The sequence below is a fragment of the Cyanistes caeruleus genome, chromosome Z, assembly GCF_971803275.1.
Source record: "Cyanistes caeruleus chromosome Z, bCyaCae1.hap1.1, whole genome shotgun sequence".
NCBI lineage: Eukaryota > Metazoa > Chordata > Aves > Passeriformes > Paridae > Cyanistes > Cyanistes caeruleus.
Window position 1 is genome coordinate 8,066,189 of NC_141732.1, and position 15,631 is coordinate 8,081,819.

Consider the following 15,631-nt stretch of genomic DNA (forward strand, 5'->3'; position numbering starts at 1 on the left):
CTTGCCAAGTACATCCCAGGAGTGGCCACACAGGCACTGGCTTTCACAGCAGTGAAATGGAAGGAAAGCAGGAGATCTGTGTGAGCCACAGTGCGAGCAGTGGGGAGAACACTGTCACAGTCCTGAGAATCAGAAGGGTAAAAGCTGGAAAACTCATGCACTGGGGTAAGGACAGTTTAATAGGGGAAGGAAAGGCCACACACACAAGCAAAGCAAAATAAGGAATTAATACCCTGCTTCCCATGGTTAGGCTGGTGTTCAGCACCACCAGCATCACACATCACAGTGACTTGGGAGGACAAATGCCATCACTCCAAATGTCCCCTGCTTCCTTCTTCTCCCCCATTTTAAACATTGAGCCTGTTGCCACATGGTCTGGAATATACCCTGGAGCATCTTGTGTCACCTGTCCTGGCTGTGTCCCTTTCCATGCACCCCCAGTCCCCTCACCAGTGTGGCAATAACAAAAGCAGGAAAGGCCTTGGCTCTGTGCTAGTCCTGCTTAGCAATAGCAAAAATATCTCAGTACTATCAACCCTGAGTTCAGCACAGATCAAAAACACACCCCCATAACAGCCCCTAGGAACAAAAATAACTCTACCCCAGCCAAAACCAGCACAGAGGTGCAGAGTAGGAACTGTAGAGATGGCCCCCTTTTCCTGTCCTGATCCCCCTGGATCCTGTCAGTGCCCAGCAGCAGGGAAAGGGAAGGGGGCAGCTGGCAGTGCCCATGCTGCACCTCTTCCTCGCAAGAACTGGTCTGCAGGGAAAATATAGCAGAACAGGAACAGCCAAACCCGACTGCAGCTCAGTGAACCTTTATTAGTGAAATTCACAGATCTCACCCCAACCAGAGGGCTCTGCTGCTGCCTGCAGCACAAGCCAGGCATGGGAATGCTCTGTGGGGGGACTCACTGCTGCCAGATGATTTTCAGGTTCGGGGGAAGCTTTGCAGCTGTGAGTTCATCAATTTTGGTCCCATCTTTCACAGGGGTGCAATAGAAACCCAGCACATCCCCAGCACAGCGCATCTGGTGTAGATGGGAGTTGGGGACAGCATGACCCAGCTCTGCTGCCAGCCGGGCCAGCAGGCGATGCTTCAGCCTGTTCTCCTGCAGGGGAGTCTGCTGCCAGTCCTCAGGAAGAGAGGGCCCAAAGACTTCCCTGACGTGGGACTCGAGGCGGCTCTGCAGGTCCTCGGGGGGGAGGTAACTCCGGCTGCGTGGCTGGGGACAGATCAGGCTGGGCTCACTCCTCTCTTCCTTCTCAGGAACTGCTCGGTCTGCTTCCACTTCTCTTTCCTCCTTCCTGCTGGCACCAGAACAGAAACATTTTCAGCCTCTGGGCTACTCAAGACAGAGTCAGAGCATTTTTGTATTTGTGGTGTTTTAAACCAGGGTCAATCCAGACAATTCACACATCTCATGGACCCATCAGATCTGTTATCCAGAAGTGCACAGGCTTTCCCCAAGTGCTGCTCCCCACACAGGCTGCCTCTGCAGAGCAATCACCCACCCACCTTAATTCATTGGTCTGAGTGAAAACGGCATCTTAACAAGATTAGTTACTTGGTTTCTGCTACAGCTCCATTTTCTAGTTTGCTGGGAATAAAAAGCGTAACAGAAAATAACCGCTAGTACAGAACAAAATCAATGCCTACATTTTCATTTCAGTGAAAAAAAAAAACAAACACTAGTTTTTAGTTAAAAATTTTACCTTCTCATATGCTACAATCTAGGCAAAAATCCATGCGTAGTTTCACGTAAAATGTTAGAAAGGAACTATTTTTCATTCCCCTGAAATCCCTCTCTTCCCACTCCTAACAAAAGCAGTAACAGCTCTAAAGGCTCCAACCCTGCACCACTGCACCCGCCCACCAGCAGAGCACCTCGGTGGGCGCTGGTTGCCCAGAGAACCTGTGGAATCTCCTTCCCTAGGGACATCCCAAAGCCACCTGGACAAATCCTGAGGGACTTGTTCAGTCGGGCTAAGTGACCTCCAGAGGGCCACGGCCCAGTGAAGGCCCAGCATGCAGAGAAGGCCAGAAGCCACGCACCATCCTGCGCTCTGCGGGTACCTGCGGCCGCTCCAAAACGCCCTGAGCCCCGTGGGGCAGAGCCCAGACCTCCGCCACGCCGCCGCCCGCACCGCCGCCATGCTGGGGGCGAACCGGGCGCCTTGCCGCGGCCACCGTGGGTGACGCATTTCTGCCGCGCTCCCGCAAAGCCTCATGGGAAATGTAGTCCGTCCCCTCAAGCCAGCCCCCCTGGCTGGGAAACTGAATGTGTGAAAATTACCTGAGGAAAAGGCGTTCTTGGATGTTTGCTCTTTGTGTGCTTTCAGGCCTAATCGACAGGAAGGGAGATTTAATCAAGCAGGCAACAACCTGTAAGTGATGTCCAGGTGTTGGAAAGCTCAGAATATGCTGACTTGTAAGGGACTCATCAGGACCATCAAGTCCCACTCCTGGCCCTGCACAGCACCATTCCCAAAAGTCACACCATGTGCTGGAGAGTATCGTCCAAATGCTTCTTGAGCTCTGTCAGGCTGGTGACATTTCAGTGACTTCCTAAGTATTACACTGTTTTTTCTCACTGGAAAATCTACCATGGAAACATATTTTCCAGTTGGTACATGGAAAGGCAAAATGTGATACAGTATCAGGAAAAATGAAAGAGCAAGTTTTGACGTCCTGTGAAAATAATGGTTGTCAGACCAAACATACCCACACTGAGGTGCACAGCTGCGAACCAAATTTTCTCCCAAAAAATCCCACTGGGATACCCACCAGTCTTCCAGTGACGTGCAAACTTCTCTGTTGTGATGCATAAAGATAGGCTGGAAATAAATCCCCACAGACTGATGTCTGTAGAGCAGGTATTTGTTTATTGCTGTGCAGGAGATGAGGGGGATTTCTCCTCCTAACTCATCCACCTTTGTCAAGTGCTGTGGTATTTTTACAATAGAGTAAGTATCACGTAGTATCACTATGTCACTACGACATCATCACATACACTCCAGAACTAATGTAGTGTGATCTCATGGTTATTACATAGTTCTACTGCACTGTGCTTGCACCTCCCCAGCTCAGGAGTTGTCGGGGGTCATTTGTGAAGGCTTCCAAAGTCCTCTTTGCATCTGAACTTTTCAACTTTGTCTTTAGAGCATGTGCAGTTATGGTGTTCCTTGGTCTGTCTGGTCTTAACCAGCCTAAATTCTTTGTTTTGTGGCTAATTGGCTTTACACTTGCCAATTTTTCATTAATACTATACTTATTGCTGGGGTCTTCATTTCTTCATGAGGGAACAGGAACAACACAGCACCAATATGATGATCAGATCATTTGTTTATTTTCTAAGTTGGGTTACATTTATACTGTATACAAATCTATACACGTAATTATCTCCTCTACAATTGGCTGCATGTATTGCTCACACACTTTTATAAGCATATTAGTGGATATGCTATAACATTGGTGTATACTGGACCACAATTTATTTAATTTTTTTTTCTCATCCTGTTAGTTCTTACTTTATGTTCTTTTACTGACCACAACTTGTTCTTTCTGTGTCTGATAACCTTGTCCTTTTTCTTAACTGTTTGTCTTTATGTTCCAATTCATTCTAAGGGAGCCCAGACACTACAGCTTATCTATCTCTAAAGCTGTCCACCTGTTGAGGTGGTTTTTTTGTTTGTTTTTGGTTTTGTTTTGGTTTTTTTTGTCTATTCAGCAACTTAAGCAACTAGTTGACTATGTACTAGCCATTACATCATATAAAAAGTTCTTTATATCAGGTAAAATAGGTATAAAAAGTTATGACTCAGGTTATACAGGTTAAATAATAAAAAGCTATTATTCAGATTATATAGATATCAGCTTATATAGATATATAAAAAGTCATGATTTAGGTTATATTGATATCAGTTTATATAGATAAACTATAGGTTTATAGATAGATTATATTTCTATCTTACAACTCAAGCTATATAAGCACCTTATATATGTAACTTTGATCTAAGTTATATAGGTACCAGTTGCTTAGCAAACATTTTCAGTGAAAAATACTGATGCTTCATATGTATAAACATCAGTTGATGGTGTATCAACATTGCAGTTTATATGAATCCACACTAAAATCATTCACCAAGTCTAGGCCTATAGACTTGATTATTTGCTCTATTTTCTTTCTCCCCATCCTGCAGGCTAGTACTCCTGGAGGGAAGTATAGCACAAGGACTGTTGGACAAACATCATACCCTCAGGAACAGCACTCTGTCCTCTTGGACATTGACATATTTTTACCACAGAGACTCAATGTTTACCTGAAGAATGACATTGTTTCTCCATTTGTTTGCCTCCTGCAGTGACCCTTTGGCCTTTACATGGACAGGTGAGACACCTGATGTCTCCTCTCTCCACAACACTGTCTTTCTTAGGGCACTTCCTCCTTCAGCCTCTCTTGCAGCTGCATGGCAAGGTCAGTGCTCATAGGAAATCATGGGAACCTGCTGGCCTGACAGTCAGCAGAGAAACCTCTGAAGGAGCTGACAATGCAGTCTAGTCAAAGGCCTTGCTCTTGTGCTCCTCTGTTTTCTTTCACGTTGCCCTTCCTGATCCATTTTTCTTTTGCTAAAGGAAGCTGTGGCACATAACATGGACATAAAGCCTCCCCTGCTTTAGTGTTTGCTTCACATTCCATTTCTCCCATCCTAGCAGGAAGGCAAACTCCACAGTATATTGCAAAGACAGAGAGTACTTTGGACCTGATTAACATAAGAGATTTGATAATCAGGATGCCTTGGCAAGAACAAACGGAGCTTTGAAGATTGCAAGAAGATTGAATCAATTTCTGCAAGTAGAAGAGACATTGCAAAAATGTATGAGATTGTTTGTATGACGATTAACCCAATCATTGTAAAAAAATACTAGCCTTTCTACAATGGCATATAAGCATAGGATTACAGGTCATAGGAGAGATTTTGGGGACATAGAGCTAAAAAGGTGAATGGATATGATGCTCATCTTTTCCACTTAATTTAGGAAGGGGAGCCTTTTCAGGAAAAAGTATGGAATAAGTAGTCTCTGTAGATGATGTCACCATAAGGTGCTAGTATGCAGGCCCATCCCACTGATCATACTGTGCAGGAATTACAGTGATATTAAAATAACACTGGAAAAGAGTACACACTTCCATGACACATAAACATACTTTGGCGGTACTTGCACCTCTAAAAATAGGCTAATAGTGGTTTTGCGTGTCCTTAAATAATCAAAGGAATAAACTAGCAGCGTGAGGGGAATGCAGGGCATTTATTACATTTAACCAAACAGCTAACCTAACATTTGTTTTTAACAGCAAGAAGGCAAACACTTGGCTTCTATAACGGGAGATATTTAACTGTTTATTATTATGTTTATTATCTGCTTATCTGATGTACAAAACATGCTCGCGGTGAGAGACTTCTCCAGGGTCAGGCTGTTCAGGTATAAGCAGTTTATTATTTAGGTAGAGGGAGGAAGGGAACAGTTTATGCTGCCAGCCACAGCATAAACGTGCTCAGAGAGGGAGAGAGAGAGTGGAAAGATGAGGCTAAGAGCATGTGGGCTGAAGGTAATTAGGGGGGTAGAGAAAGAGGGGCCAGAGGGGGTAAGAGCAGGGAATACGAGAAGTAAGAGCAGAGCTTAAGAGAATGTAAGAAGTTATGAGAGGGTAAGAGCAGGTAAAAGTAAGAGAGGGTAAAATTAAGAGAGCATGAGTTAAGAGAGTGAAGTTCTTGTTACTATATCTTTTTCTACAGTGAATATTCTAATTCCCAGTAACCAACCACTACATGACACACATTCTATAGAATTTACATATAGCCTATAAGAACTACTACATTACCATACAATGTTACATTTTAAACTCTAAAATCTACCTTTCAAATTCTTCTCTTGCTGCTTGACCTTTGAATTCTCTGTCAACAGAAGGGTATTGTTCAATCAACAGGGATTCTCCTTCAGCTGGCTAGGCTATTGTTCTTTGGTTATATAGTAACTAGCATTCAGTATCCTATAGCTCAAACCTAGTTTTCATTTCTGTTTCGATCCTAAGTTTCATATTTTCAGAATCTTTTGCTAGACAGTCATATTCATAAGGTTTCCCTGTTTCATCTTCCCCAACACCCCCAAAAGGCACAATTAGGTGCTGCATGTTAATATTTGCATTAAGTTTGCAAAACACAAACCACAGTAGATGTCTGAACTGGACCATCTTGCTGAAAGGACTATTTGTAGATGTGGTTTCTGTCCAAGAACACTGGACACCAAGACAGAAATTCTAAGAGAAAGTAGTCACAGCTGCCTGGAGACTTACAAACAGAGCAATAAAATGTAACTCTTCATCAGCATTTAAAACTCACTGTTGTTCCTACCCTCCTAGCCACCAACATGGCATTCCTTGTGTGCCATGAAGAGTAAAGTCATGGGAAGGGACATTGATGCTGCTGACCCTTAGCCTGTAGGTATGAGGATAAACTGGCTGATGGGGTGGATTCTCCCAAAGCTAGCTGAACAGATAATCAGTGAAAATTAAGTTATTCCAAAATGAAGACATGCAGTGAAGAAGCACAGACCACAGAGTACCTAATTCTCTATGCATTTTGGGAAGGTGTGTGTTTTACTGAAGATTATTCAGAGCCACATGTTGGGCCCTGCCATCTGCTAAATTTGGATACAATATCTGTAAAGCTGGTGTGAAAATACACAAAATAAAACTCTGACTTAGGGAGAGAAACTTTCATATGCTTTCATAATAGCTACAACTACAGTTGTAACTACAACTGGCTCTCACAGAAAATTACTTTTTATTTTGTGAATGTAAAACTTTCATGAAATACGTACCCTCTCTATATAAAAGTAACCCAAAGTTAAATTCTGCCACTCAGAGCTTGATTTTACCTCAGGTCCCTGTTAAAATGCCTCAATTTTGACTGGAGAAGGGCCTGAGAAACCTAGTCTAACAAGACCTACTTTGGGTTGGGTTGGATCAAAATTATGACATCTGTGCCAATGCATGAACATGGGAGTATATTTCTCTGTCAAATATGGTAAGGAAAGATGGATCTGCCAATCAGGAAAAAAAACCAGCAAGACACAGAGAGAAGAGACTATTAACAGAGTTTTTATAGAAAGGTTGTTTATTTTGTAGGAAGTTTGCTTGTAAATAACTTTATTAAATATTTTAAAAAAATCAGCCTGCATCCAGAAAAATTGCTGCTGAAATACCCAATCTGATGATTCACAGGTCCTTACCACAGGAAGGAGGCTTTTCTCTCTCGAAATGCAGTGTCTTCTCACTAAGATATTGATGCCTACTGGAGTTAGAAAATCCTCTTGAGTTCTAATCTAGTAGAGACCTGTCAGTTTATGCCTTTTGTTCTGCTGGCATAGTGCTTATTTTGGACATACTTTAGAAACAAATGTAGTTTATGTTTAAGTCAATAAGTCCACCTGAACTGTTCTGGACAATAAAGCCTTGTGTCCTGCTGATGGCCCGTCAAGAAAACTCCTCTTGTGCAAGCAGCAGCTGCTGCATTGAAGAATAGTCCCCCAACTATGGGGAATGAACCAACACCCAAGAAATTCCATGCTGTTTGTTTCAAAAATAGTCATTATGTTTGTTAAAAGTGAAAGGAACCAAGCTCTTAAGGCCACATCTCAGGGAGCTAATACCATGCCTTGAACTTCTGTAGTCTGAGATGGGGCAAGTCAGCTCCACTCCCCTCAGAGAAAAAACGGAAAAGGCTTTGGAGTGTTTGAAACTGCATTTTTAGCCTGAGCTGCAGAACAAAATCCAACAGGAATTAAGAATTCATAGTAGTCTCCCATTCTCTGTTCTGAGGGTGATGTGCACTTCTCTGACTTCTAGTAAAACATGCAGCACAGAAAAGAGAAACAAGGCTTAATCTGGCTGTGGAAAATCAGAAGGTATCAGCAGGAGCCCTTTCCTGGCATGCCCCATTGGCAGGGTGGGCACTGTGCAAGTACCTGAGTAACTCAGAGCAGCTCCCTGCAGGCTCAGCAAAGCAGCACCTCTGCTGTGAAGGTGAGTTGTGCATTTCAGAAAATTGTCCCAGAAGGACATAAAGAATTTATTAACCAGTTTCTTGCACAAAGGAGTTTGTTCTCAGCTGATTTATCTGAAACTCTCAAACTGACAAGTTCAAGCCCTAGGCTCTCTGCACATTGTTTGGTCTCTCAGTCAGATTCTGTCACCTCTTACGCCGTGAAAATTGTCTTCCAGTTTAGAAGGCATACCTCAAATTCATGTTCTTAGTTTTCAGCTATGAGGCTTAGTGAAATTATTGACCTCTCCTGGACTTTTGAAATGTCAAATTACTACTGGACAAACAGAAAATAACTTTGAGACCAATGGATAAGTCATTTCCCCACATCAAAACATTACATGGATACAGTTTCTTGCTTGCTTTCTTGCTTGCTTTCCCCTCTTCCTTTTTCCATTGCTTGTCCCATTTCTTGCTATAAGAGCTTCTTTTCAAGAATGAGAATAAATGGAAAGAGCAGGACACTATCCTGGATTTGTACTGATGTCTAGAGAAGGCTGACCTAGAACAGAGGCTAGACAAGGTGAAGAATAAAGTAGGTAGTTATTAAAAGGCCTTAAAAGATACACTGTAGGCAGCACAAATGTCTGGCCAGGGCTACACCCAAGATGGACCCAAAATGGTCACAAAAATGGACAACTTGTCATGAAGTGTGGTGACTGGTGAGTCAGCCAACAATATGAACACTGTCCCCTGCAGAGAAAGCCCTCAGACTCCAGCTTGCTATGCTCCCTCTGGGGGAGAAACCCTATCCAACAGCCTGTTTGTGACAAGTAAAAAGGAGTTGCCCCCAGCATGCCTTGCAGCCTATGCAAATTTTATTTACCCCGTACAGATTATTCGTATCCCATACAGATTATATGTGCCCCATTGGTCCTTCCCCTTTGCTCTGCCCCTGAACCCTCAGCTGACTAGTCCTGATCCTCCTGTATAAACCCCTGCTCCCTCTGACTTCCTGGCTCTTCATCCCTGGACCCCTCCAAGGAAGAAGCTGAATAAAGCCTGCTGATGAACTCCATACAAAGGCTCTGTCTCTTCTCTGTTGCCCAAAGAGCTGCAATCACTCAACAGCCCTTTCTGGGGGTCAGAGCTGAGACTACTCCCAGCAGGGCAGGGAGTGCCTGTGCACTCAAGAGTGTCCTTCCAAGGACGCTTCTCTGGGAAGGTCCACCTGGACCACCACCCAGGCCATGACAAGGGGCGCCTGAACAGGGGCAGCTGCCAGCAATTCCCTGAAGAAGTGTCTCCTGCAGCATCAGCTGCAGGAATTAAGTCACTCTCAGATTTTGTCACTTCCCTGAGGAGAACCCCTTGTGTTTTAGCAAAGGCTATCCAAGGGGCAACCATGACCCTCTGAGCACTATCTGGGGAGCAAGGAAGACTCCCTGAGGACTGGCTGATGGGTGACCACCCACCGAGCAGGTTTTCATTTCCCAACAGGCTTCCCATGCTGAAAAAGGTGTAAGTGGTATTGAATTGGGCCTTCTCTTTTTTGTTTTGCCTTTTACAGCTGGTTATGGGCAAAGAGTGAGGCTGGGCAACAAGCTAAGTTGTCTAAAGCTCAGTCCTCCTCAAAGGGACATTTACTTCCAAGGTGTGGGTGCCCTGGTTGTGGAACATTTTAAATTTTCAGAAGGGGAATTGAAACACATTATCCATTGGGTTTTTAAGTATTTCCCAAACACAACTCAGGATTCTGTTTGTTCATATCCTTTTCGGGACTCTGTGGGGAAGAAGCTGTACTTAGTGTTAGCAGATGGGGACTTTTTTGGTTTCTAAGTTTATCCCTCTGTTCCACCTTAACATTAAGTCAGTGGATCACCTGGGGAATGGTTCAGGGAATGTGCTGGGAGAAGTTTCAGGTCCCCAGCTGAAATCCTTTCCCCCTCCTTCCTCTCTCCATGTTCCTAAATCCTCTTCCCCTCCTGAGGAAGAGGGGAAGGCGATCATTGCCAAATGGCGCAGGGCTGCTGTTGACTCCCTGACACTTCCTGATCCTCCCTCTACCCTTGCCAGGACAGCAAGGGCCCTGCTGCCCTGGACCTCTCCCTCAGCCTCCTTCCCATGCCCTTGTGACTCGATCATCCCAAGAGTGGCCTGGCTAGCTCAGTGATGAAGTTTCTCTTCACTCAGGTTTCAAGCCAGCATACGTTTGTGGGGTTCACTGATTTTCTTCAAGAATTCAAGTCTATAGAGCGAGCAAAGAAATCAGCGGGGGACTCTCTCCCCAGGGTTGCATTCCACAGTTTATTTCTGTGAAGGGGAATCCAAAGGACCAGAGACAAAGGATTTGGGGTCTGGGGGGGTCTCTTTAACAGGGTTTCTCAGAGGGAGGGAACATCAGAGAGAGAACCAATTATTTTTCTCAGTTAGTACATCTTACAAACTTTCTACAAATCAAGGTTACACACAAGATAAGAGATAACAGACACCAACTTCTTCCAATGCCCACAAAGGTGGAGGAGTATTCTCCACAGAGGGGCAGAGGGGGAGAGGGGGGGAGGCTGGTTTCCTGGCAACACAGGGGGGAAAGAAAGGGAAAGGAAGGCGCGGGAAGGGAAGGCGCGGGAAGGGAAGGGAAGGCGCGGGAAGGCGCGGGAAGGCGCGGGAAGGGAAGGCGCGGGAAGGCGCGGGAAGGCGCGGGAAGGCGCGGGAAGGCGCGGGAAGGGAAGGCGCGGGAAGGCGCGGGAAGGCGCGGGAAGGGAAGGGAAGGGAAGGCGCGGGAAGGGAAGGCGCGGGAAGGGAAGGGGCGGCGCGGGAAGGGAAGGGAAGGGAAGGGAAGGGAAGGGAAGGGAAGGGAAGGGAAGGGAAGGGAAGGGAAGGGAAGGGAAGGGAAGGGAAGGGAAGGGAAGGGAAGGGAAGGGAAGGGAAGGGAAGGGAAGGGAAGGGAAGGGAAGGGAAGGGAAGGGAAGGGAAGGGAAGGGAAGGGAAGGGAAGGGAAGGGAAGGGAAGGGAAGGGGCGGCGCGGGAAGGGAAGGGAAGGGAAGGGAAGGGAAGGGAAGGGAAGGGAAGGGAAGGGAAGGGAAGGGAAGGGAAGGGAAGGGAAGGGAAGGGAAGGGAAGGGAAGGGAAGGGAAGGGAAAGGAAGGGAAGGGAAGGGAAGGGAAGGGAAGGGAAGGGAAGGGAAGGGAAGGGAAGGCGTGGGAAGGGAAGGGAAGGGAAGGGAAGGGAAGGGAAGGGAAGGGAAGGGAAGGGAAGGGAAGGGAAGGGAAGGGAAGGGAAGGGAAGGGAAGGGAAGGGAAGGGAAGGCGTGGGAAGGGAAGGGAAGGGAAGGGAAGCATGCCCTCTCAGCTTCCATAGCTCAGAGGCATTCTGGGACAGGAAAAACAAAGTTACAAACCCTTGGAAAGAAGGGTCTCTCTTCTCCCAAGCCCATGCTTTCCTGGGCTGAAGAAGCTTCAAGCAGCTGGAAATGCCAGCAGGGTCTCCCCTCCACTCCATCCAGCTTCTCGCAGTGGAGCGAGGAGAAAAACTTCAGTAACCATGGTAACTTGACGCCAGGTAAACAATTAGGAGAAAAAGGGGGAGGGGGATCACAACTAAAAGAGGGGAAAAGATATATTTCAAGCTATCAACTACTAACATAAACTAACTTAACAACATTCTAACAACTTTATCACAACACCCTTGTACCCAGTTCCTTCCCCTCTGGTTTTGCCCCACAAAATGGCATCAGCAACGTGGCCAGTCCTGCCATCTTGTCCCCTCCTTGTCCAACTTTTCCCACCCCCACTCCACAAAATGGCCACTTTCCCGCCTCTGCCCTTTTCCTGCACTTTGCATGGCACCCAGCTCCTCCCTGCTTCAATGGGTGTAACCACATTGGGATCCTCCCCTTCCATCAGGAACAGGCTTTCTGTTGTGTGCCCCTCCTTCAGTCTCCTCTCTTTCCAGCCTTGGCTCCTCCCAAGTAGTCCAACTCCCTTCCAGTTCCCACATCACCAGGACCAGAAGTGGAAATGACGGCAACCACAAGGAGGCCATCTTTGCCTCCCCTGCCACCCATCATTCGGCAGCTCTGGTTTGTCCAAAAAGGCCCTGTGTAGTTATCCAGTCCCTTCCATCCTCCTCAGAGGATGAGAGCAGTGACTGAAGAGAGAAGTCTGAAGACTGGTGGACCAAGACCCAGAGGGAAGCCACCCAGGAGGGGGATTGGGAATTGACTAATAGGATCTCTGCCTTCTCCGTTGTTTTCAAACGGGGGAGGAGGGCTGGAATACATAACACCTAGGAGCTGCTTCCCTACAAGGAACTGAAGGAATTATGCAAGGTGGCTAAGGACCATGGGCAGGGTTCACATTTTTTCAAAAACTTGGTGGAAGCTACCTTCTCCATGCACATGCTGGTGCCACATGATATCAAAAATATCATGAACTGCCTCCTTTCCCTAGCAAAGTATATGCTGTGGGAAAGGAATTGGAAGAGACACCTAAAAACTTTGGCAGACAGTTATGCCAAAGATGCAAACCGGCCCAACCTTTCCTTCAACCAGTTGGCTGGAAAAGGTAGCTGTTAGAGATGAAACGACCAGGCAAAGGACTTACCAGAATCAGTGCTGAATGATGTTGCTACTGCCAAAAAACAGAACAAGCCCTCACCCCTGACTACTCTATCCCCACACAAAGCTTTACTACCGTCAAGGGCTTTGATGAGAGTTTTATTAAATTTGTTGCCAGACTTAATAGCACTGGAAAAACAAATTGGGAGCCCAGAGGGATGAAAGGAGGTACTTAATAAAATGGCTATAGCCAACACAAATGCCCAGTGCAAGACTATTTTGAGAGCTCTCCCCCTCAACCCTAAACAAACGGTTGAAGCCTGTGCCCATCACATGTCATCTGAAAATAATGTGGAACAGGCAGTGACAAAGAGGATTATCAATGGAATGACTGGGGCATTTGCAGCAGTAGCAAGGGACAATGTGTTTTAATTGTGGAGAGGCTGGACACTTTTTCAAGGACTGTCCCTGGCAAATCACGCCTGTGGACTCCCGAAGATACTCTCTGTGGCCCCAACAATGTCCACTTTACCAGCAGTGCCTGGGAACCTTCCAGCTGAGTGTGGAACAGCCCCACACTACGACATTAAATCAGAAGCCATTCCTCCCCGCTCTGCCTACCATCGCAGAGTAGAGGGACAACCTGATACCCGCTCTGAAAGCTCCACAACTACCAGCACATCTGGAGCAGACTCCACAAATGGAGCAGTTCAGGTGGGAACCCAGCACCAGCCAGTCAATTATCAATTGACTTTTCAGATGAGTGCTTTCACCAAATACCTGTGGGAAAATATGGACCGGGGGACAGTCCTTGGGATGTTTTAATCATCAGAGATCCACTGAACCCTCCAGAACATATTTATCCAGAGGTGCAGATAGTTTTTCCAGGGAATAAAATTTTCACCTCCCTAGCATGCACCGATCCATCGTACAATTTACACCAGCAGACTCCTGTGGCACAGGCTTTTTTACTGTGTCTAGACCACCCAGAACAGGTTCCCCTCAATCCAACAGTAATGTGGGTGCAGACTGTGAGCTCCAACAAACCTATTGTAGAATGCGGCCTGTTCTATAAGGGGGAAAAATCTGCCACCCAGGTGTGCTGGACACCAATGATGTTATCATCATTGCCCACTCCAACTGGCCAGAAAACTGGGAACTTCATCCCACGGCAGGCATGATCTCAGGGACTGGAGGGATGATGGTCTCTTATTGTAGTAAGAGAAATGTTACCATGGAAGGTCCTGAGGGCAAGATATCCATCAGACCATGTGTGGTGAGGGCACCCATCGTGCTCTGGGGCAGGGACCTGTTATCTCAATGGGGGCTTTGCTATCAGTCCCCAATTGGGATTTTTAGTTGAGGCCACTGTAGAGTACGGAACATCCACCATTCCTTGACTCACCTGGAAACAAGATCATCCACTGTGGGCTGGCCACTGACCTCTTTCTACCCAAAAGTTGCGTGCCCTAGAAGCCCTCATGGAGGAGCACCTTTCCAAGGGCCACATCTTAGAGACCAACAGCTCTTATAACTCCCCTGTCTTTGCTTTAAAATAGCCTGGCAAGAATGGGTGGAGGTTCTTCCATGAGTTCAGAAAAAAATAAATGACGCCATTGAGGACATGGGTCCCCTGCAGCCAGGCTTGCCCTCACCCTCTATGTTGCCCTGGGACTGGAAAATAGCAATAATTGATATTAAAGACTGCTTTTCAATATCCCACTCCATCCCCAAGATGCACCACGTTTTGCATTTTCTGTTCTCTCCCCTAACAGACAGGCGCCCTCTGACTACTCGCTTGTCCTCCCACAAAGGATGAAGAACTCTCCAACATTATGCCAGTGGTACATAGCCCACATTCTGTCACCCATGCAGAGCCTGTTCCCTGAGGCAGTAATCCTTCATTATATGGACAACATATTGGCCTGTGCTGCAAATGACTCATACTTGGACGTGACTTTAAACAAAACCATTAAGGCCACTGAAGGAGAAGGCTTTGAAATCCAAAGGACAAGATCCAGCAAACCAGCCCCTGGACCTACCTCAGACTCCAGGTACATCCCTTGCTGGGGACTACGACAGAGGACCTTGCGCCCCTCTTCAATCTACTCCATGGCTGCAATGACCTGGATTCACTGCATGCCCTCATGTCCAAAGCCTGAGGCTCCATCATGAAGGTCCAGGAGGCCCTGTCCTCTTGGCAAGCCCATTGGTATGATCCCAGCCTACCCTTCAACCTGGCCATCCTAGGTAAGGCCCCTCGACTTCATGGCCTTATTTTTCAGTGGGACACTTGCTCAAGGGATGTCCTAATCATCCTCGAGTGGGTGGGTTACAGCTTGATGAAGAAAAGTTTATGATCTCTCTCTAAGGGAAGAATATAAATGGAATTTCCAGGACCTACATCTAGAATCAGTTTTCACAAATAATACTTGTTTTGTACCATGTCTTAGTAATCTGTCTAGTATCCACTAAGAGATAGCACTAAAGCTCCTTAGCAGTGCAAAGGGTCAAAATCAAGCTTTAATATAAAGAATAATGCTTAAGTCCCAAAAACAGAGACACTATAGCTATGTAAAAATGTCTATAAACCAGATTTTTTTTTCTTAAAATTAGAAAAAATATATATCACACCGAGAACCTGCTATCACTATATTTTAGTCCATCTGTATCAAACTAATAAAAACCCCATCATGTGAAAATCCAAGGTATGAAATGTCCCTGTAAGAAGAGGATAGAATGTTAGCATTCAGGAACACACATAATCATGGAATGATTATATGAAGGTGCTTTATTGAAGAGCTCTGGGTGTCAGGGGTACACATACCCAAATCTGACTCGGTTTGGTTTTGAACTGAACATATTTTATACTCTGTTGTTATACAACTTACATATTAATTATTAAACTTACATTGTTCTATTGTATGTATTGTTTTTACCCAAGCATGGATTTCTTGTGATCCCCCTCAACCCCCTAATATTGTTCCTGATGTTCTTTAAACAATAATTATATCTAATCATATCTAAC

General features: G+C 45.9%; 1 protein-coding gene and 1 long non-coding RNA gene across 5 annotated transcripts; one reads left to right on the forward strand and one right to left on the reverse strand.

The window, feature by feature from the left end:
- Positions 1-802: 802 nt before the first annotated feature.
- MRPL50 (mitochondrial ribosomal protein L50) lies at positions 803-2,240 on the reverse strand. 4 transcript variants are annotated; one of them, XM_023944962.2, is made up of 2 exons: positions 2,057-2,240; positions 803-1,308 (listed from the first exon to the last, which is right to left on the reverse strand). In XM_023944962.2, the coding sequence occupies exons 1-2, from the start codon at positions 2,230-2,232 to the stop codon at positions 912-914; spliced, it is 573 nt and encodes a 190-aa protein (XP_023800730.2). In that variant the 5' UTR covers positions 2,233-2,240; the 3' UTR covers positions 803-911. The 4 variants fall into 4 exon arrangements, with proteins under 4 accessions (XP_023800730.2, XP_023800731.1, XP_023800728.2 ...); XM_023944963.2 differs by having other exon boundaries at positions 2,078-2,192; XM_023944960.2 differs by having other exon boundaries at positions 803-1,311; positions 2,078-2,183.
- Positions 1,949-9,130, forward strand: LOC147648074 (uncharacterized). The gene is made up of 2 exons (XR_015280152.1): positions 1,949-2,967; positions 4,204-9,130. It is a non-coding gene; the product is annotated as an uncharacterized LOC147648074 (long non-coding RNA).
- Positions 9,131-15,631: the final 6,501 nt, after the last annotated feature.